This window comes from Mirounga angustirostris, unplaced genomic scaffold, assembly GCF_029215605.1.
Source record: "Mirounga angustirostris isolate CCGP_5_RB_7025 unplaced genomic scaffold, mMirAng1.0.hap1 SCAF_1, whole genome shotgun sequence".
In the NCBI taxonomy this organism is placed as follows: domain Eukaryota; kingdom Metazoa; phylum Chordata; class Mammalia; order Carnivora; family Phocidae; genus Mirounga; species Mirounga angustirostris.
Genome location: NW_026991709.1, coordinates 194449476 through 194473324, shown reverse-complemented (window position 1 = coordinate 194473324; position 23849 = coordinate 194449476). Strand labels below are relative to the sequence as shown.

The 23849-nt window shown below is 42.5% G+C and overlaps 1 protein-coding gene across 1 annotated transcript in view; it reads left to right on the top strand.

The window, feature by feature from the left end:
- Window positions 1–23849, top strand: part of CACNA1D (calcium voltage-gated channel subunit alpha1 D) — a 295614-nt gene that overhangs the window by 149206 nt on the left and 122559 nt on the right. Inside the window, exons 6-8 of the mRNA XM_045862169.3 lie at window positions 2946–3098; window positions 3623–3819; window positions 9658–9761. Of these exons, the coding sequence (XP_045718125.1) occupies window positions 2946–3098; window positions 3623–3819; window positions 9658–9761 (454 nt within the window). The remainder of the gene's footprint in view (window positions 1–2945; window positions 3099–3622; window positions 3820–9657; window positions 9762–23849) is intronic.

The window sequence follows — 23849 nt, the reverse complement described above, 5'->3', positions numbered from 1 at the left end:
TTTCCCCAAAGAGCAAACGACAGGACAGCCTGTTTGCAGCATATGTTGTAAGGACAAGTGGGTGCTGTAGCTTCATGCATGTAAGTCTGGCCGGTGAAGCTTCCCAGACTCACCGATCATTGTTTTGGCTTCCTTGTTTAACGAGGTTTTCACTAAATGACTAGTCTAGAATTCCCGGGTGTTCTTGAGAACACGTTTTAAACTAGATTTCTTCCTTGTCTCCTTTGTAACAGGATGGAGCTCTACATCACACTCTCCCAGAGGTCAGCAGGGGGAAATGGGGACTTGAGTCTTGTTGAGGACTTTTCAGCCCACATTTGTTAATTGCCCTAGTGGAGAACACCCAAGTCTCTCATCAGCCCCAACTGGGCTTGGGGGAGATGGTGTTTTGGGGGGCTCTGGGTCATGATGTTTTCCATGCTGGTTGTCAACTGGGGCCTGGTGATTTCTTAAGAACCCTGAAATTGTTAAAAATGCCAGGGAAGGTGTGACTGCTTATACTTACCTGGGAGTTGTCTTGTGCCTTCTATAGAGAATTCAGACTGTTCTATAAGACACGATTTTGTGTGTGTTTGTGAATATATATTGATTGGCAGGAAAATATGTATTGTAAAAGAGAGTTCAGACATTTGTGGAGTTATTAACCACCCATACTCAAATGATAAATATTGATCGGAGTCCTGGACCATCAAATGGGAAAGAACCCTACAGACCTTCTGGTCCATGGGCATCATCTTTTAGACAAGGAAGACAAGGGCTGTGGAGGGGCAGCAACTCGTGCAAATTCTCACAGCCAGTGGGTGGCTGAATGGGGACAGATGGACACTCTCCTGGTTCCTGGCCTAGTGTTCTTTCCATTCCACCCCATTGTGTCCCGAACTGGAGTCCCGTGAGCTCTGTTGTATGCGCTGATCATGTACAAAGGAGCCTAATGTCAGGAAAGTCTACACATTCACATTAAGATAAACTTCATTATCTCATAAATTTGGCTGATTGGAAATACAGTAGATACAACGAACAAACATGTTCATGAAGCACACAGCTCCCTACCATAGAATTACCATAGAATTTAGAAGAGCTAACTGCCAGATGATGATTTTGAATGGCCCATCCATGTCTGGGAAAAAACAAACAAACAAACAAAACAAAAACCAACCAAACAAACAAACAAACAAAACCAAAAACCCAAATGATAAAACAAACCCCTGAGTACATTAGAGCAGTTACTTCTTTTCATCTAATGCCTGATAAAAGGTGAAAACCTTAAAAGTCATCCTATTAATCATTTCTTTTCTAAAACCACTTGAACATTTAAATATCTGAAGGTAATACCTAGGATTTGGGTTGTAATGAGGGTCTTGGGAAGACAGGCTCTTCCTGAGTCTGAAATCCTCTTCTCGGTTTTCCCTCCGCATCTCATCCCTCCCCTCTTTTCTGTGTACTTCCAATCACAGTCAACTCTCGTTGCTGTTGCTAATGAATATTCTCTTTGCTTGGTGTGTTGTGACTTCTGTCTTCCTTCTAGCGTCTCAGCTTCTTAGGCTCTTTCATTCTTTGAGTATGTATTGGGAGAGTGAGAAGATACTCTAAAAGAGCAGTGTGAAGGGGGAGAGATGGCGGGGAGGTGTAGGGGAAGAGAGGGAAGAATGGGGAACGCGTGAAGGGCACAGAGCAGCATCTGTGCTCATGGGGTGGGGGAAGAACGCGGGCGCTAAACCCAGGAGTCCGGAAGCCTGGCTGCAGTGTGGGTTCTGGTTTCTTTCTGACCCTCAGTCTGCTGCTTCTGCCCACCTGCTCCTAACCTCAGGGTTGCCTCGCCTACCCTCTTCCCGTGATCTCACTCCCGTCCTGCACTGCAGCTCGGAGTGTTGCTCTGTGCAGAGCTCCCTGGTATCTGTGCCCCATCCTCGTCTCTCAAGTCCACGTCCCAGCTGCACAATGCTTCCCTCTTAATGCTGCGCCCATGATCCTGCTTCCCCCGTGCAAAGCAGCTCTTGCCCCTCTCCTCCCTCCCTCTGGAATCCCATGGGGAGCCTCCTTTCGACAGGCTTGTTGTTGGTTAGGCAAGGGGGTTTTGCCGATGGACTCAAGTCCAGGCCTGTAATCCGAATTTAATACCCAGAGCTACCTTGCTGCAATCTGTTTTTCTTTCCTGATCTTCCCACCGTGTGACCACCAACCAAGACTCACGGGCACCCGGCCCACATTGCCTGGCTCACCTCCGTGCTTCTGGTGCTCTTCCCTCTGGCCAGAGTGGCCCCTCTCCTAGGCCCACCTGTGCAAATCCATCTTCTTCCACCTTTAGGCCCTGGTGAGAGGGGGCTGCTGCCCGGTCCTCTGTCTTATCGCCACTCAGAAGCAGTGTCTTTCATCCATCCCTCTTTAATTTTAAGTGTTCGACTATAGCGTCTGTGTGCTACCCTAGGGTAATTTGTGTTTAATTCTTATGTCTCCTTCTAGAACATACCCTCTTTGAGAGAAGGCACTTTATGTAATACATCTTCATATTTCCCAAAGCACTAAACTTTACGCTTGCCACATGGTAGCTGTTCAAGGAATTTTGTTGAATGGATGAACGAACGCATGAATGAATCACTGACTTTGATATTGGGCAGTAAGTCCTCCCTCTGGGCCTTAGTTTTTCCATCTGTTGAGTGAGGCAGTTGGATTAGATGGTCTTTTAGGGTCCTTTTTAACTTATCTCACATCCAGGTTTAATGCTAATTTAATGTTAAATATCTCTGAGTTTTATTACTGTGTGTCCTATAGGGAGCAGGCATCAAGGCATCAGGAATTTTATGTGTATTTATATATATATATGTGTGTGTGTGTATCTATGTATGTATACACATAATATATATATATATGTATCCTTGAAGTATATGTATATGTATATATCCTTGAAGTGTCTCCCTGGCTCACAAACTTATTTCTATCTCTCCTAGGTTTACAAGTTGTCCTGAACTCCATTATAAAAGCCATGGTTCCCCTCCTTCACATAGCCCTTTTGGTATTATTTGTAATCATAATCTATGCTATTATAGGATTGGAACTTTTTATTGGAAAAATGCACAAAACATGTTTTTTTGCTGACACAGGTGAGTAATGAAAATGGTAGCTAACCTAACTTTTAAAAAAATTAATTTTTCCCAAAATAACTTGTGTGGTTTTGGGAAAATCTAAAACAAAATGGTGCGGGGTGGAAGCCAAATATACCAGTAAAGCCAGTAAGAACCAGCCAGTTCTTAGCGTGAATTGTGTTCACAATAAATGAGGATTTAATCTCCTTTTCTATCCTAATTTCCTATGTATTCCTGGCAAAGAAGATGAGGTACCCCCAATACTAGAACATGAGTAGAATCCCCACCATTGTTCTCTATACACTTAAGAAAGGTCCTATAGGGTCAGGGTGGAGGAGAGAGCCATGGATTCTGAGTACAGAGATGGCATATGCTGTGGAGGAGGGAGTCTTTGAAGTGGACCTTGAGGGTCAAGTGGGAGCCTGACAGCATAGCTGGGAGGCCGGTGTTCCAGGCTCTGGCAAGGGCACCCCGCTTCCGCCGGCTTTGGGCTTCCTGGTGCTCATGTCTGGAGTGGTGAAGCCGGTGTGCTCTGTCTGCAGATATCCTGGCCGAAGAGGACCCAGCGCCGTGTGCGTTCTCAGGGAATGGACGCCAGTGTGCTGCCAATGGCACCGAGTGTAGGAGTGGCTGGGCTGGCCCAAACGGAGGCATCACCAACTTTGATAACTTTGCCTTTGCCATGCTCACCGTGTTTCAGTGCATCACCATGGAGGGCTGGACAGACGTGCTCTACTGGGTAAGCAGCTAGAGGACGGAGTGCGTGGAGTGTTCTTTCTTTGGATAAGAGTGTTGCATTCGCTAGAGCCGTTGAAGAGTTAGCTGAAAAAGAAACCCTGGCAGGCAGTTCTTGGGAAGGGAAGCAGACCCTCTCCTCACTCCGTAAGACTCCTCCTCTTTCTTCCTCAGGGCCCTAGTTTCTATTCCAGAAAGCCACTGTGTAATGTGGGCTGCCCCCACTCCCCCATTCTACGTGGGGACTTGCTGCTTAGTGTGCCCACGAGTCCTTGCTTTAGAGGAAATCCCAAAGTCAGGGCCATTCTGAGTTAAACTCTTAGAGAGCCAGGGGTTATTTTCCAAGCTAAGAGGCTTCTGGACTTCCATGAGCTTGTTTTGTTTTGTTTTAACGTAAATGTAGGTTGCTCTACCAGATCCTAAACAGAAGATAGGGAATATAAATTGGATCACTTTTATGCTTTCCATGAACTTAGTACAACCTTCAGGCCAAAATGGATTTTTCCCTTATTATACTGTTTCCCTTTTGCATCTTCAGCATTCCCATAAATCAGCCCAGCACAAGCCCCTACCTCTCTCTTCTTTTCTGTTTGGAGCTCTAGAAGTCTGGCAGGGAGGGTGGGAAAGGCACATCAAACTTCCAGGGCTGGTGGACCCATCCAACCTGCAATGACAACAGACAGACATTGTAGCCCTTTCTATGGCTAAGGTCTGGTTCTTCTTGTTCCTGACAGAGTCAGAAGGGTTTGCTATAAATGAAGAACAGTAGTATTTTAACAGCTATTTCCCAGAGCTGAGTTTGTTTGTTTGCTTACTTATTTGGTAGAATTTTGAAAAAGCTCACAGAAGTTTAGAAATTAATTTCCATGGCACAGATTGCTGGGAAAAACAGCTGACATGCAGATTTTGAGCCTAAACCCAAGTTCAAATGGGATTAACCAGGTTTCCAATAATGATTTGTTAAAAGGCAATTAGTAATAAAGTACTTCTTGAATGGGCAGTCTTTAGTTAGAAATTGAGAAGTAACTTCTGGCAGTGTCTAAAATTTAGACTCTTTGTAGGGTTCCATATTCCTTTATAACTTCAGAGAACCTGACACACGATGGTTATAAATAGGTTTTTGCTTCCCTTCACCAGTGAACACCATGCTTACAGGATTGTAGAAGTCCTTATATAGTGAATGTTAGGTAAAGAAGATATGTTTTTATTTTCTTCCCCAAAGCATGAGTCTAGTTTGGTAAAAAGTTTTGAGCATCACGGACATGTTGTATCTTGTTTCTCTCTCTTCCCTTCCTTTTTCTTATCATCCTAGGAAAGAGAGAGAGAGAGAGTGTGTGTGTCTGTGTGTCTGTGTGTGTCTGTGTGTGTGTGTGGTAATGCATGTGTGTTATTTATATCCATAAGATAATGCCTTTCATGAAGAGGAAGAAGGAGGGAAATTATATTGGATGAGCCAAGATCATGGTCATAGCAAGGGGACCTTCAAATTAGATAAAGGGTTCATTGTCAGTATTATCTTCAAAAGTTGCAAATCCTAGTTAGATTAGTTGAGGTCTCACTCTCACTCTTGCCTTGAAGTTTCTGATACATAGAAAAGATTCATCCAAATAGCCCAAACTTTGATCCCTGCCCCCTCCACCAAACAGGACAGAAACATTTTGATTTAAAAAAAAATGTGTGACTCCTCTCAGCTCTGCTGTTCGTTCTGTTGTCAGAGTGAGTTGTCCACTGCTGATCCAACATGCCTTGACTAATACACAATTTTATACTTTGTTATATTTTTGCACATGGATTCTCTCATGACAATTTTCCTGTTGTCAAGCAAGTGAGAACTGGGAGTATGTGATTAAAGGAGAGAAAACTCCATGCACCCAGAAACAAAAGTTCCCATTGCTTTCCTCAGAACCTTTAAGTATCACCTAGGATTGTATAATTATTATCTCTATTGTTAATACAACAATCACAGAGTTAATAATTTGACAATATAATAATTATATTCTCTGTGAATTACAGGGCATCTTCATTCTAATGGAGGAACTCAAGTAACTTATCAACATTATCTCAGTCTATATCCCTTTCTTAGAAGGTCTGGGATTTTGAAGGTCATGGGCTGTGCAAAGGCAGGTGGTGGGCTGGGTTTGGCCCACAGGTCATAGTTTGGTGACCCCTGCCCTAGCCTGGAACTCAGCACTCTTTCCTTGGCATTCTCTACTGTAGGAGATTTGTGAATCATTCTAGAACACTAGAGGGCAGCTAAGTAATCTCCCATACAGTTCACTAAGATCTTAATCCTCTGAAACACATCAGGTTGTTTTTAATTATTTATTGATTACATTTATTAACTCATCAGAGATAGCCAAGAGCCAAGACACCAAACCTTCTTAATATTTAATGGGCTGTGGTCAGGTGGAAGATACACAGCTGTGCCTGGTACAGAGCAGGTGCTCGACAAATACTTGTTACTCTTACTCCTCCTGGTATAATCCCATTGCCTCAGCATAGAAGGGCCATGTTTAAATATCATTTTTTTTGTGCACAACTAGGGTGTAAAGGGCACATCTTGAGAGATGACCAAGGAGATTAGATTGTAGATATTGATTGAGAGCAAGTTTCTCAATCCTTTAGGCATTTGTATATGGTGGGCAAAGTCTTCACCAGGGATTACTTCACATCTTGTCAAGCTTCTATTCAGTCAGTGTTCTCAAGCTCATTGATGCCTGATTCTCAAGAATTTCTGGCAAAGGGCTGGCTGGGTCTTGAGAAAAGTGCAGGTGGGTCTGATATGCAGGAAGACATACTTAGAACCATTCGGATGTGTGGGAGTGGGATTAACAATTTCTGGTGGGGGAAAAAGTCCTTCTAGAGCTCTTTTATAAAGTGAGTTCCATAAGCATAATTACACTGCCATCTGACCCACACATATTTGTTGTCTACGGAGGCAGCAGGGTGTAGGGCAAGGGAAGAGCATGAAGGCTGGATAGGGCTGGGTGCCTGACCTTCAGTAGGTCACCACAACCTTCTGGGCTTTAGTTTTCTTGTCTACAAGATGCACAGTTAGACTACATGATCCAATTCTTCTTCAATTCAGAGGAAATCTTTTTAAGGGTAGGAAATTAAAATAGTGTTGGTATCAGGAGAGAACTATTCATATATAAAACATTTATGACCTCTTGCCTTAACGCCAAGCTCTTTCCTCATTGAACACACCTGTGGAGGTGCGGGCTGCCAGACTCCAGTGGGAAGTTCTCATGGTCAAATTGACCATCTATTTCATTCAAGACACCTGGGAAATTCCTCTCATTGGCTGAGGGCATGCCTTTCTGTGCCTTTCTCTTATTCCTGGCATGGGGAGCCACAACCAGTAAACCACGAGTGTTTTCACCAGTTAGAAAAAAAAAAAAAAGCCTTAGGTTGGTCTTTAATTGGAGATAAGAATGTGCATCTCAGCCTTTGAAATGAGAGGAAAAACATAAACTAAATAGAATATTATTTTCTAGGTACCAGGTGACCCCACATGATGACTTTTGATATGAATCTTTTGAGAATGAATCTAAATTGAAATCCTTCAGCTCATGCTGATTTTTTCCTTGTTGATAAAGACCACATGCAGACAAAATCCCCAGCAGAGTCTTTATTGTCATTTGGGTATTTTGGGGAATACCTTGCCAGTTCTGACTTGTGTATACGGTAAGGTCTGAGAAATACTAGCCTCTGAGAAGAGACTTGGGTTGAGATTTAGTTTTGGAGAAAGACTGGCCCTGAGAGCTGAAGTTTTGTTTCTCATCTCCCACCTTCTGGGGAGTTAGAGACCGTCTTCTGTGGCCTTCCCTCCAGCCCCCAGCTATCATTCCAGTTGGTATTTCTGCTCCATGTAAATGTGAATCTGTCCAACACCTAATCCTAAGAAGTTAAAAGCTGCTTTAATTAAAAATAAAGTGCCCTCCCAAGTGGAGCAGACTGCTGTTCCTAGAACATTCCCTGGAAGAGCAGACTGAGATCTGAATGAGGATTGGTAAAGCAGTTGGCCTGGCCACTGACCAGCCCTGTTTCACCTCATCCTGGTCAGCTCACTGCTGGAGCCAGCTCTCCCAGGGCGGGCCATCTAGCGCCAGGGCTGTACAAGGGTGAGTTCTCCTGATGGGAGTCCCGGACTTGGCCCATCCTTCCCTCACCCCATGAGCACGCTCTCCCCTGTCTCCTGCCCTGCTCCCACACAGAGGAGACAGGCCCAGAGAGGTCTCCATGGAAGGTCCGGACTCCAGGCTGGGCTCTGGCCACTACGCCGGGCAGCCTGGTTCTTCTCCTCTATACACGGGTTTTTAAATAAGGTTGGTGGTGTCGTTGCTTTGGAAGAATTACCCTCTGCCTTCCTTCTGAAATTAGTTTATCCAGCTTAATTAGGTCAACAATTGCAACCATGGCCCTGGTTCATTCATTACTCTAATTGCCAATGTGAGATGTGCAGACTGATAGTTCTATTAAGCACATCAATTTTCATGTGGCCAAACAGGTGTTTCATAAGGGATTTAATGCCCTCTCCCTAGACTTCAGCAACAGATGTTAAGTCTTTTTTTTTTTTAATGTTCTCTTTTCCTGTTTGGCTTCTGCATGAGGCAAACATAGTAAAATGCATGCACTTCATTCTGCAAAGCTAAAATCAGGAGCCAGATAATATGGAAGAAATCACATGCTTCAAGGCCGAAGGGGCTTGCACCCTCGAGGCAAGAACCATGACTCTCACAGACCACATTTAGTTCTGTTGGCCAAGATTCTGGGTGTTCAGCAAAGTCAGGCCTGCAGTCATTTATTTTGTCCCTGGACTGGTCTTTAATACCTCCTTCCTGGGAGACGTGTTTGCCTAATTTAACACGGATCTGTGCTGCTGGGAAGTTCCATCTTTAGCCATGAACCTCAAAGCACCTGTTTGCTCCTGCATGAGACCTACTCATGACCAAACCTCCCCTGTGAGGGTCTGCCATGGAGGCCACGTCTAACTGTGCTGCTTGAGATTGTTCCAGAAGTAGTGGGCACAGGGTTTCTCTGGACCAGCCCTCTTTCACCTCGTCCCAGTCAGCTCACAGCTAGAGCCAGCTCTCCCAGGGTGGGTCATCTAGGTCAAGGTAGGTGTGGGGGATAAGTGCTTCTTTCTTTTTCCTGGGTCCTTCCTTGATGCAGTTGGCAAAAATCTCATTCCCCAAAGCACCATTGAATGCATGTCAGCTAGCGGACTTCTGAGCACTTTCCTCTTTGTGTTCATTGAGCTGTACTTGCACTCACTGATGGCAGATAATCTAGATTTTAGGTGGGTTAGGTTTCTTTGGATAGGGTGGCTTCCAATAGAAATTTATTATTTTAGGGTTTTTTTTTTAACGAAAAGAATTTATAGAGTCAGATGTTGCAAGTTTGTCTCTCTAAGTAAGACTTTTCCACCATCACAAATCTTAAAAGCAGAAAGTTCTAACAACTTGGGTAGAGTAGGAAATACTTTCCAGCTAAGCACTAGTTTAGAATAGATCTACCAAGATCTATTCTGAAAGTCCATGATCCAAGACTGTTTCAGTGAGAAAGAGCCAGATCCCAGCTGATTTCCCTGCCTGTGTCAAAGTCTGCTATTATTTGCCCCCAAAGCTTTGATGACTCTTCATGGGCATGTGTGTGGGCGTGTGTGTGTGTGTGTGTGTGTGTGTGTTGGGAATATATAGTGAATGTTTCTTGGCTACTGTTGTCTCTGATTCAAATCTAAGTAAATGTTTAATGTATAGAATGCTGTCTCTAATGACCCTCTCTCTTTATTAGATGCTCTTATTAACCCACTCCTATGAGACCATCTTATTTCTTGCAGATGAATGATGCTATGGGATTTGAATTGCCCTGGGTGTATTTTGTCAGTCTCGTCATCTTTGGGTCATTTTTCGTACTAAATCTTGTACTTGGTGTATTGAGCGGGTAAGCTACACCTCTTTCATCTTGAAAGCAGAGTCCTGAGGACAGTTGCCAAGACCACACAGGTTTTGCTAGATGGGGGCGGCCGGGTGGGTGCCAAACACGTTCTATGTCCTCCGAGATGCTTTTTCTCCTGCTGAGGCTTCCCAAATGAAGATGCTTCCTGGAACCTCACCAGCCTTTATGAAAGAAAGCTATGGAACGGTTATTGACCAGAAATTAATCAGCATTGTTGCTTGGGATTTAAATAGATTCCATTGCTTGCCCTTTTGTCTGTCCTAAAATGAGATACATTTATAATTGCTTGATTGGTCTGGATCCAAATATGCAGATTAATTGGTATAAAACAGTAGCTAAATGAGCTGGTCCTGGCCGACTTTTGGTAGGCCAGGTTTGTAGATTTCAGCAGCAGAACTTGTCCGTACCCGAAGACAAAAATGAAAGGTCCTAGGTGGGGGTCCCTGTCCTCAGAGCTGTAGTCTTCACTCAAAGCCCTGAGTGGTCTAGCAGCTGCTCCTGGGGGCTCCGCTCTTTAGTAAATGGATAACTGATAACTGATCTCCTTACATTTTACAGGTAAATGATGCGATAGGATGGGAATGGCCATGGGTGTATTTTGTTAGTCTGATCATCCTTGGCTCATTTTTCGTCCTTAACCTGGTTCTTGGTGTCCTTAGTGGGTAAGCAGTCAGATCCGTGTTGCACATTCTGCTGCTGCCCCGTGTGGGGTGGCTCTGCGTGTCCCCCAGCTGCTCCCTGCGGCTTCTCTGCATGCGTGTGGACTCTGACGTCCCTTCTGTGTGTTGCTTTTGGATTGAACTGTGATTCTCTCTGCCTGTATCTTCTCTGTGAGATTCTGTGTTTCTGACGCTTGCCACACATTATTAATCTCATGAAAGCGTGTCCCTGAAGCAGGTGCATTAGTGTGCCCATGTGCAGAAGTGGATTGCAAGTGAGTGGAAGGAGTCCCAGCCTTGGTGTCCCCAAGGAAAGGGCCTTATGTCTTTTGTGGCTTTGTTCCCGTTAGTATATAACCTGGCCTTTTTGAGTTACCCACAGTGTATCATGAATATTTCCTGGGCATTTCAGATTTTATCGAGAAGGAGGAATAAGCCTAGATTAGCACATAAGTACTGAACAATTTCAAGATCTTACATCCTTCAAGTCGTTTATTTGCTTGGTTTTCTGCTACTGTCACTGTGAGAATTCTCTCTCTAACTCACAATTAGTATTCACTTGTGGAATCTCTAATGCAGAGCAATGAGCAGCTTTTGCATATACACTTCCTAGGGCCTTCGGGTCCTGCTCACTCAGTCACCATTTTTGAAATGTCACTTGGCTGCCTCCACCCTTGGATGACCCTCCATAGAGAGGGTTCTCCGTAGAGAGTGGAGGCTGGCTCAGGAAGGGGTTCCTGGTGTTTCTGGGCTCTGCCCTGCCTGTACTCAGGGATGCCGTCCCAAGCCCCTGGGGCGGCTCTGTGTCCTCACCACCCACAGACACCCAGAAAGAGGAGCACCCTGAGAAGGAAGAAGGGGCTGTCTGGGCTCTCCCAGAAGCTGCCCCAGAACTTAAACACTGCTGGAGGGCAGAGGCCCCACGTGGGAGTCAGTGGGGGGGCCCATTCCTCAGGAAGTACTGGTGGGACCCTTGATTCCACGTGAGCGAATCTTCACCTGCTTTATCTTCCTCTTTCCAAGTTTGTGTCTCAGGGTGGGGGGGGCGGGGATGATGCCTTCACGGAATGCTGAGTCAGCAAGGAGCCCTGGATCGCATTTGTCCAAACACCGCCTTTTCCAGAGCAGAGAGCACAGCTCCTTGTCCACCCTCTAAACTGCCCTGCCTCTTCTCAGGGGATAATGTATTTGGGGTTCTCCTTGATAGAGTGTGGTCAGTTTTACTCCATGGACGCACAGCTGTCTCGGGAAGCCCCTTTCTAGAGATGGCCCTGGAGCCTGCGCCCCCAGTGAGGGCAGTGGGGCCGGGATGAGGGTGTGACAGCATCCCCCACTCCCACCAAAGCTTCCTTCTACAGAGGACTGGCTCCGCAAACCCCTGTGTGAAAGTCGTAACCCTCGAAGAGTGCTTTCATCCTGATGAGTCTCTGCGGCCGTAGGTTAGTGTTGGGCTGGTAAGGGTGGAATTTATCCCTGGAGAAACAGCCTAATGTCAGTTTTGCCTCAGGAATGGCCCACACGAGGTTAATGGCAATTCTGTCATGCATTCCTTGGCGCCCCATGTCTCCTAAGTTCAACCAAACTGACTGAGGCCATGGAAACTGCTAATTTTAACAGTGCCAGTGACATGCCTTATCTCCAAGCTTCCCAGAGCAGGAGGCATCGCCCCGGCATGAGGATGAAGCAGCTCGAGACAGGGGAAAAGGAAACGGTGGGAGGCAGGGCTCCTTATCAGAATGGTGGTGGGCATTAAATGTTGACCCCTGTGGAGGGTGACAACATGACACCCTCATGGGACAGCCAGTTTACTGGGATATATTTTAGGGAAAATAACAAGTAATGTTAAAACAACTTGGTATCAGAACAAAACTAGATCCCTTCTGAGGGAGACTGTGATGGCGTGCCCGGCTCCGGGCCAGAGACCCGAGGTGCCGGTGTGCCGAAGACACAGAGGCGCTGGGCTCAGGCTTTCAGTGCCTGGTGGGGAGACTGTCATGAAGCAGCGCAGGATGGCAGAGCTGGAACAGAGGTGTAGCCCAAAGGGCTGAGAAGGCTGCATGTCTGTGAGCTGGATCTTGAAAGGCGATACGGGATCTACAGGGGAAAACCGATGAGGAGCTTGTTCCCACCTCCCTGGACAATTCCCTGCTCCTCTGCCCAGCTTCTCCCCCTTGACTGGCCCCCAAACCAACAACAACAACAAAAAAATCAAAAAGAGTCATTCGTATGCATTTTCTTGTTAAATTTTTAAAAATTTGCTTTCGTCTTAGAGTCTTCACAATTTTTTTAGGGAACACTGAAAGGAGGTAGATGTTAAAAGGGGGATAATTTGTGTTGCATGGCCCCTTGGGGACCATCAGACCAACACACAATCCTTAAAGCGCTGAATTAAAAGCCTCCCATTTTAAGAAACTTTAGACCTTGCTATCGCCTTCTGATGGAGAGCCGTTACATGATGCTTGTGTGTCTTTAAGTCTGTTAACCCCTTGGAAATACTTGTTTCTGCTCCTCAGCTTTTTTTTCTTTTTTTGTGTGTGTGGCCATGCCATCCTATTGTATTCGTGAGCTGGTTTTAATCTGCACACTTGATTTGGTGTTGATACATGTTTAAAGCATTCTAAGACTGATGCTTTGGAAAAATCTTTGGTTTTACAACAGATGCTTTTCTCAAGGTGAGTATGAAGTTTATGAAGTGTACACCTGTGTAACCAAGCATGAACACAGATGAAGACTTTTATCTCTGACGGTAGCGTTCTCTGGGGAGGGGGAGCTGAGAAGGTCTGTAGCTTGTGCTGCAATTTCACATTGTCATTGAGGAGATGGTCCCATTATGACCAGGGATTGGAAAGAATGTCTCATTCACGTCTATAAATGAGACAGATACGTCTCTTCTCATGCTGGGGTTTTCGGGGTTTGTTTGTTTGTTTGTTTGTATGTTTTAGAAGCTTGGTGATTTTTTCACTTTTAAAATTACTCATTAAACTCCTTGTCCCTTTTGAGGTTTTTGCCAGTAAATAGACCGAATAAGAGAACTCGCTGGTATCTCAGTGCTTGGTTTCTTTAGAACCACTGCCAGATATCCTGGGGGGAAAATGGTGGTCCTGGGCAGTGGGCTCACTTCTTCACCTGCAGGACCCACCTGACACCAGGCATACCTGTGATTAGGCCCCCAGGGTGTGATTCAGACCCCCCAAGAAGAGACTGGTAGATGCAAAGGCCTGGGCTCTGGTCCTGCCAGTGTCACCCACCAACTCTGGGGCTTCATTTTGTAGCCCTGAGCTTCGGTCTCCTGGTCCCTCAAGGAGGGATGGTCCCATTGTGCAGCCTTCCCCATTGAGTGGCTGGCTTTTTATCAGCTAATGAATGTAGAAGTAAAGGAGTAAAGGATTTTACTCAGCGAATGCTGCTTCATCCTAAATCCATGGACCTCCTCCCTGTCCCCTCTCTGGGTGAAGGGACAGACACAAGGGTTCTTTGCAAATTAAAGCGTACCATTTTCTGGATTTCCCAGGAAGTGACTAAAGGAAATGAGCTTTGTATACACATGAATACTGTACCCTGTGCCTCCCATGAGGAGGCTGTGGAGGTTCTTTGTCAGCCACAAAGTATCTTGCAACTTAAATCGTCGTGACTCAGGTTCTCTCTGACAGTGATTTTCTGGCACAACGTAGGGGAAAGGCATTTCTGCAGCATTGTGGTTAATCACGCCAGCTTTTTAGAGTTGGATAGCTGAGATGTGATTGTTTGAGCCTCACTTTCCTCGTCTGTGCCATGGAGCTGATAGTACCAACCGTGTGAGTTGTGTGAGGATTCAGTGAGCTAGAGCATAGAGAGCCCGCTCTTCGTCACTGTGGTGGCTTGAGTGAGAGAAGATAAAACATGATTTGATGCAAGAAAAAATCTAATCAACTCAGTCCTTTTAAACTAATAATAACTGGCCAAGATTGGCCTGCGTTAGTGGAAAGTCAAAGTTATAGAATATTTTTAAATGTTTTATTGCATACACACGTGCATATATAATGACATAAGCCGATGATTACTGAAGGATATTATTACATAAGCCACCTCCTGGACCTGCTTTAAAGAATAGATTAAAATCATTTATAACTCGCCTATGAATTCAAAGCTTCGGTTTTGCCAACATCTTAGGGAAAATATTTGAAACACTTTCTTAAGCAGGCTTTGTATGTTAGAAGATGAGTGTTTCTTTGTAAAGCAGATTTTATGACCTAAGACTGAATGTAAACCCAGCCCATGTCTCTAAGTTCAAAGTCCTTCATCTCTAAATTGTGTTCTTTGTGTTCCAATAAGTTCCAGTTTACCAGATCACAGGTCTCTTTTTAAATCATTCGTCCAATTTTATATTACTAGAGGCCTGTTTATCTTAACTTCAGGAGTTTTGAGGGAACATGGATGAGGTGAAGCATTATAGAAAAACAAGGGCCATTTTCAAACCAGTGGATCATTCTGAGTTTCACCGTTGAGGTCTTCCCATACCCCATTCTAGTTGCATCGAATCCCAGGGCCTCACAAGGACTCAGGCATGGCTATTTTACTGTGCAACCGTAGGCACGGAAGGAATGGGGAGGGAGAGTGGTGGTAGTGGTGGCCCTCTGGACTATGATTTCATGATTTTACAGAGCGAGATCCTATTTGGGGCCTCATTTGCACCTCGGTCCATTTAAATTCCCATTATGAGCCACAGTAGGTCAGAGACGGCCTCTGATTTCTTCTCCTTGAATATTGGCTCATGAGGCAAAACATAGCAGGTAGATGGTAGTTGTATCACTTGTGAATGTTTTCTAAGTGGAGACATAACCTCTGGGAAGAGGCATTCTTATAAATGATTCATGACTGGGATTAGATTTTGCTCTCATTCAACACTTTACCAGCATCTGCTGATTGAAAATGAACACCAGAATTTCTTCCTATGCATACTCCTGACATATCTGTGTCTTAGAAGAGTAGTTGAACTGCTTACAACGTTGGAAGGGGTGGTGATAGGCGGTGGGATAATCGGGCTGCCCATGTGATTGGGTGCCGCTATATCACAGAATGAAGTTGTACTGATTCATGACTTAATTCTGCATCCTGCCCAGCAGACTAAGAAGCTACATTGAGGTCTAGTCTAAAAACAAAAAAGAGGGTACAGGGTTCTTAGTAGATCTTATCACTCATAAAAAAAAAAAAGATATTTTTCTATGTGTAATTAGTGATGATCATGCTACCAGAATTCCAGACAAAGATACCTTTAATGATCACTGGCAGCAAAACAGCTCTCACATTTAGCTGGTTTGTCTTTGGTCTGAGTAGGTGAACATGTGAAAGATTGGTCCACACAGTTGGAGGTCTCTCTTCTTGCCTTTGGAAGTCATGCTGTGAGTGGGGTTGAAGGTCAAGGGAAGGAGCCTTGGGCCCTTTAGTGCCTTCCCCTGGTTTGGCTTCGGTAGAACAAGGAATTGAGCCCTGATGCAGCTTTGCATGGAAGAATGCGGTCTTTCCTTTTTTCTAATCAAGAACCGAGCTAAACATTTATCTATACTTTTAAACCCTGAACTTTCTTGTTGCAGAGTTAAGAGGCTGTCGGGCGTGGCCGGCAGCTGGATCCTGGTGCTGTTGGTACCACGGTGCCTGGAGGACCCAGGCTGCTAGCCACACCTGACAGTAACAAGTGAGTGGTAACCTCTCTGCCGCTCGCAGCTACTGTTTCCATAGAAATGGCTGTCGGGATCAGTGGCAGCGAGGTAAGTGAAAGTTTTCGCTGATCCCTGTTTCCATCGAGCTGCTGTCGGTTTCCCTGGCAACAGCAGGAGACCACAGCCTGGCACCAGCGGCAGATTCAGGCGAGCTCCCTCACTTGTCAGCTGTGGCTATCATCTGTTCCTGACCCAGTTCCCTTTTTTATAATGCAGAGCAAAGCCCTCTGAGGACCGCGAGGCACCTCTGGCCACGTGTGCCCTCCTGGGCACCCGTTTTGCTGACGGAGAGCTCGGTGCTAAGCAGCTGCTCCGTCGGCAGCCTTCCCTCCACCGCGCTCTGGTGTGTTGATGTGCAGTTAGGAGTGGGGGAGAGGTAGCTGTGGGTGTCGGGGTTGTGTAGGGAGGGTTGTTGAGTCTGTCGATCCCAAGTCCTGGGGGAAAGAGAATTCATGACAGTACTTCCATCCACAGGCCCAGCTCTTCCTAAAGCTGCTGGTAACTTAATGGTCAAAATTAAAGCCATAATTTTCCCATGTTCCCTATTCGATTGGTGGCCCTAACAGCTGCTATCACTTCTACAACGAAAGGAATGTTTATGAATTCAATAATTTGACTTCTTGTGAGAAACATACTGCCGATCGCTCCCAAGATGCTACTGTCAACCTTATGTCAGTCTTTTTTTTTTTTTTTTTTTTTTCCTTCTGTGAGATGTTCTTTTGCAGGCTGGTGAAATTATTTCCAGAGATCAAATATTGGTCTAGCCGGGCAGCTCAGCATACAAAGACCAGTATGTTCATGGTACAGGGAGCTCTTCTTTATTCAGGTCCGGCAGTTGTTCCTTTCTTGGAGTTTCATTTTAATATTTCAGCAGATGCAGGCACCCCGGGCCCAAGTATCCTCCTCCCATACGAGACCGCTCTCCCAGGTCCCAGAGGCAGAGGGGAGCGGTGTGCGTTGCTCTGATATTGTAGGGTGAGAGCACGTGGGTAGAGGCACGGAGTGAGGTGTTGAGCAGTGTCTGGTTGTAAACCCTGAAAGATACCATCAAAGCGTCTTCCCTCTGAAACAAAACAAAACTCTTATATTCAGAGCTCTATCTCAGAAGCAAATGAAGACATGGAGCCACTGTGTTATGAGAATTTAGATTGGCTGTCTAGAAGCAATGAAAAATTGTGGATTTCCTGTCTCTAGAGGGCTTTCTGAATGACTGTCTTCCTCCACAGTCTGGACGAGGGCACTATGCCTGGAGGCAGTATTGAGGTCTGACCCTGTACCTGCTGGTTGGGTTCAATATAACAGACTAAGAAGAAGCAGAAAATCTTCCTAGGTACTTTTTTTCTCTTAGACTTCTTAAGAAAAAAAATGACTTAGTCATTTAATGAATGTTTTTTTAAGTGCCTACACGATAGTAGATGTATTTGCCAAGCACCTTACTAGACACTGGGTTTCTAATAATGAGACAAAGCAGAGTTTTTGTCTTTATGAAGCTTTTATCTAATGGGGAAGACAAAGATTATAAACTTCTGTAAATTCTTTGAAAGAAAGGTATGGAGTGCTGTGAGCATGTTTAAAAGGCACAGCTGATATCCAGGGGCTGAGGAGAAGCATCCTGGAGGAAGAGAAGAACGAACGAACAGCTATCATATCTGGGAAAGATGGGGGAGGTGGTTGGGGGAGGGTTTTCCAGCTAAAGGAAAACTCACTCAAAGGCCCTGCAAAAGGAAGGAGCAGAGGCTGTTGGAATAACTGAGCAAAATCGGGGTGGCAGGCACCCAGGGGGACAGGGAAAGGAGGGTGGAGAGAAGAAGAGACTGATCAGCAAAACCCAGATCAAGAAAGGTCATTCTAGATCATGTCACAGATTTTGGTCATTAGCTGAAGTGTAAACCTACGGATGGATTTGAAGCAGGAACTATGTGATTTATATTTGTGTTTTATAAGAATGATTCTGTGTTATGATGTCTTCAGCTTACCTTAAAATGCAACAACAACAAAAATAAGATGACTTTGTGAATGGATAGAAGGGTGGATAGAGAGGTGATAAAGAAAATCAAGAAAATGTTAATTGCAAAATTTAGGTGGTAGGCATATGGGTGTTTACTGCATAATTCTTTCTACTTCTATGAATGTTTGAACATTTTCTTAACAAAATGGAAAAATTTGCATATAAAAATCGCTCTGGCTGCTGCAGTATGAATGGACTGGGTTGATGCAAGACTGGATATGGGGAGACCAATTTAGACTGTTTATAATCCACTTCCAGCCACAATATGGTAACAGTTCCAGAGTGGACTTCTTACCATAAACAGCTATAAAACTGGCCAAAATACATGAAGCAGTTTTTTTCTCCCAGACAATGGGAATAGGCAGCACAGGATTGGGATCCCTAAGAGAAGGGGAACACATCAAGTAAGCCCCCATAATTGCGCTGGTTTTCTGCCTGAAGACACCTTTAGGACTGAGGCACAGGGAAGCAGAGCCCAGCGGAGGACAACAGTCTATTTGCTGAAAAGGCAAAGAGCAGAGCGTGGGCTGCTGAGAGAGCTGGAATTTTCAGGGCAGGGTACTGGAGAGGGGTGTGCAGAAAAGGGGCTCTGGAAATCTAGGGCTTCTCTTAAATCTTCGACTCTAAACTAAGCTTCTATGTGCCAAGTGAGCCTATCAAGGCAAGATGGAGAACAGCCGCTAGAAAGCTGTGAGCTGCTGAAAACCTCACAGTGCTGGGGAAACGGGCGTTCTGATCAGCTGGAGTGGACTGACCTTGATGAATACATTGGACGTTCAATTGAGAGTTCAGAAAAGCCAGGCCTTAGGGGTGGGGCTACTTTAGCTCTACAGTAAGAGCTACTCCTAGACCTGCCCTAACAGCTTAAAAACAAGCTTCAAGAGGCTCAGGTTAGGTGGCTAATTAATTAAATACCTGCCAAAACAAAAGTCAACACCCATTACGGGAGACACCTGAATCCAGATGTTCTCCCAAATGTTTCTCCACGTCATTAAGAATCACAGGACGGGAAAAGAAGCAGGAAAACATGATCCATAGTCAAGGGGGGAAGAAAAAGTTAATAGAAACAAATTGAGAGATGACAGAAGTGTTGTAATTAGAAGCCAACGACTTTGAAATTGCTACTATAAACCTGTTTAAGGGATTGAAGGAAAGGATAGATCTATTTAAAGGAACAGATGGCAAATCTCAGTGGAGAAATGGAGGCAATATTGTATCTGGAATCAACAGATCGAACACTGGGAGGAAAAGAGAAAAGATCAGTGAAGACTTAGTGATCTCCAGGACAATAATAATCTGATAAATGTGAAATTGGAGTCCCAGAAGTAGAGGAGATTGGAGAATAAAACGATTTTTAAAGAAATAATTTTGGCTCAAATGTTGCAAATTTTTTGAAAACTATAAATTCGAAGTCCAGGATGCTTAACAAACCCCAGGCAGTATAAACACAAGAAGCACACCTAGACCCATCAAATGCAAATTGCTGAGAATAAAAACTAGAATATTTTAAAAGAAACCAGAGAGGTAAAGACAATTATGTACTGGGGGAAAATAAGATTATACAGTGACTTATTCTCAGATATAATGTAAGCCGTAGAACAATGGAATGGAATGGCATCTTTCAAGAGCTGAAAGAAAAAAACAGAATTCTGTATTCAGTAACATATTCCTCAAAAAGCTAAAATGAATTAAATTTGCAGAGAGGTTTGTCACCAGCAAATCTGCACTATAGGGAGTGTTAAAGGAAGTTCTTCAGGCTAAAGAAAATAATACCAGATTAAAAATATATACATTAAAAAATAATGAACACCAGAAATGGTAAACATCAGTAGAGAATTTTCCTCATTTCTGAATTTCTCTGAAAGATGATGAAAATGAAAGTAATAACAATATTGTAGTGACTACAGTATGTAAAACAAAACAAAACAAAACCATGTGACAACAATAGCACAAAAGATGGCATTAAATGGAACTTTACTATTGTAATGTTCTTACATTATATGTGAAATAATATGAGTTCATGGTAAACTATAGTAAATTAAGGATGCCTATGTAAATCTCTAGAGCAATGGTTTAAAAAGTAAAGTGTTATCTTAAAAACCAAAAGAAGAGATAAAATGGAGTGCTAAATAGTAATCATACTCAGTTATTCAGAATAAGGCGGGAAAGAGCAAAGAACATGTGGGATGAACCAAAAACCAATAGCAAGATGGTAGACATAAATCCAACCATGTCAGTAATTGCATTAAATGCAAATGGACACATTTTAATTAAAAGACATGTCAGCTGCTTATAAAAATACAAGATGCTATAAATTTAAAGACAGATTAAAAACAAAAAAATGGGTAGCTATATTAATACCACACAAAAGGAATTTCAATACAAGGAGGCCTCTCATAAAGGGATCAATTCATCAAGAAGATACAAGGATTCTAGATGTCTTTAAAATACATAAAGAAATAAGCTTTAATATACATGAAGGGAATGCTGTAAAAATTGAGTGGAGAAACTGATAAATCCACAAACATAGATGGAAGTTCTTATTATCCCCTTTCAATAATTGATAGAGCAAGGAGATGAAAAATAACACTAAGTATAGATAATATCTAAGCATTATCAGCCAAATTGAGCTAATTGATAATTATAGAACACTATATCCCGTAACTGCAGAATACACATTCTGTTCAAAAGTACATGGAACACTAACCAAGGTAGACCACATATGGGTGGCAAAAGTCTCACTCAATTTCACAAGATTGAAATCTTAGAAGTATGTTTTTTCTAACAGCAATAAATGTGAAGTAGAAGTTAATCACAAGTTGTCTAGACAGTTCCCCAAATATTTGGAAATTAGATAACATATCTCTAACTTACAATTCAAGGAAAAATATTACAATAAATATTATAAAATATTTTAACCTGAAAAATGAAAATGCAACATCTCAGAATTTGTATTATCCATCTAAAGGAGTGCTAAGAGGGAAAGAAGAAAGGTTTAAATTCAATGATCTACATTATCATTTAAGCATCTAGAAAAAGAAGAGAAAAAATCTGTCCAAGGTAAGTGGAAAATAATGAAGAACAGAAGTCAATGAAATAGGAAACACAAATAATAGATAAAGTTAACAAAGATAAAAGCAAGCTCTTTGAAAAGCTTACTAAAATCAACAAAGAAAAGGCAAATTATAAATTATTAGTATTAGTGATGAAAGAGGGACATCACCACAGACGTTAAAACAATAGCAAGAGAATAGAGTAAAATGTTTTATGAGAGTAAGTTCAATAATTTGGGAGAAATGGGAAAATTTCTTGAAAAACACAGCTTACCAGGATTGAACTCAAAAAGAAATAAAAAACCAAGGAGCTCTATATTTGTCTTTTAAATAGAATTCAAAATCACAAACCACCTTTCGAAGAGAACCAGAGGCCTCGATGATGTCAAAAGTGAATTTTGTCAAGCTATTTAGAAAGAATGTCACTCCTAGAAAAACCTTTGGCAGATAATTGAGTGAATGTTTTCCAATTCATTTTATGAGGCCAGAATAACCTGAATACCAAACTAAACAAGCATAATAAGAACATCTTTCATTAAGATGACGTAAAAATTCTCAAATATTAGCAAATCTAATCAAGCAATGTGAAAGGAACAATACTTCAGAAACATGGGGTTTATACTAAAAATACACGGTTGATTCACCACTGGAAACTCAAACAATGTAATTTACCATATTAACCAAATGAAGGAGAAAAATCTTATGATAATCGCAGTAAATACAGATAATGCTACTGACAGTATTCTATAACCATGATAAAAACTCAGCAAACTAGGAATATATGAGAACTTTCTCAACCTGAAAAATGTTGTCTACAAAAAAACAAAAACCAAAACCGCACAAAACTGTACCTCATACCATCCCTAATGGTGAAAGACTGAGTGCTTTTTTCCTAAGATTAGAAACAAGGTAATCATTCCTCTCCCACCCGTTTTATTCAACATTATACTAGAAGCACTAGCTAGTGCCTTGGGGCAAGAAAAAGAAAAAGCAGGATGATTAGAAAGCAAAAACTATTTCTATTCACGAACTGACCAGAGACCTGTTAGAAATGGTAAATGAATATAGCAAGGTCACAGTGTATGGGATCAGTTTACAAAAATTAGCTTTATTCCTGTATACAAGCTGCAAGCATGTGTAAAATGAACTTTGAGAAACTATAATAACATCAACAAATTAGAATACTTGGGAATAAAGATAAGGAAAGATATGGAAGGTCTCTACACAGATTATAAAACACTGATTAGTAAAATTAAAGATGGTCTAAATAAATGAAGATGTCCCATGATAATGGATTGGAAGACACAAGATTGTTAACATGTCCATTTTCCTCAAATTTTCTACACATTCAGTGCTATCCCATCTATAAGTCTTAATAGTTTCTTTTTAAAGAAATTGACAAGCTGATTCTAAAATTCACATACAGTTACAGATTGCCACACAACCAAATAATAACCAGAATAATCTTGACGATGAGCAAAGTTGAAGGACTTACACTACCTAGTTTCAAGACTTACTGTAGTGCAAAGTAAATTTAGTGTCATTCTGGCAAAAAGATATATAGAATACTTGAGTGGAATAGAAAATTCAGAAATATATATATAGTCAATTGTTTTTTTACAAGGTACTAAATAATCCAATGGAGAAAAGATCTTTTCAGTAAAATATTATGCATGAATGAATGAAGGGACCTTGACTGGACACAAACACTGACTTGAAATGGACCATTAAAAAGCTAAAAATTACATTTTTAAATGATTTTGCCCTTCAGAAACTGGAAATTGAGAGGGAAGCCACACATTGGGGAAAATATTTCCTCTGTCTATAGGTAGATAAATATCTGACAGAATTGTAGCTATAATATACAAAGAACTCAACAACTAAGAAGATAACCCAATTAAAAATTGGCAAGAGACTTGAACAGATAGTATATAAAAGAATATACAAAAACAGCCAATGTACATGTAAAGGTGTTCAAAATACTTAGTCACCTGGGAAGTGCAAGTTAAAACTGCAATGAGATACCATAACAAATAGAGTAGAATAGCTAAAATTAAGATAAACAATACCAAGTGTTGGCAAGAATATAGAGCAATTTATGCACTCATACATTGCTCATAGAAACATAAAATGGCACAACCACTTTAGCAAAGTTTGTCAGTTTCTCATAAAGTTAAACAAATACCATATTGGCCCAGCAGTCCCACCCTTACAGGTAATGACCCAAAAGAAATGAAAACCTATGTCCACTATGACTTGTCTATGAACATTCAAAGAGCTTTGTTCTAGTAGCTCCAAACTGGAAAAACCCAAATGTTTATCAACAGGAAAATAAATAAATGAATTGTGATGTAATCAGAAATTGGCATACTATCCAGTAGGATAAAGAAATGGAAATACTAATGCACTGTTATTGATGAAGCTCAAAAACATTTTGCTGAGGGAAGAAAGCCAGGTACAAAAGAGAGCATATGCTGTGACTCTGTATGAAGTTCTAAAATAAGCAAAATTAATCCATAATATAGAAATTAGATCACTGATTTTTTTCAGGTAGGAGAGGGGTACTTGGCTGGGAAAGTGAATGAGATAACTGGGCAGTGGTATACATGTTCTGTATCTTGATCGGGGTGTTGTTGATGATGAGTGTGAATGTTAGC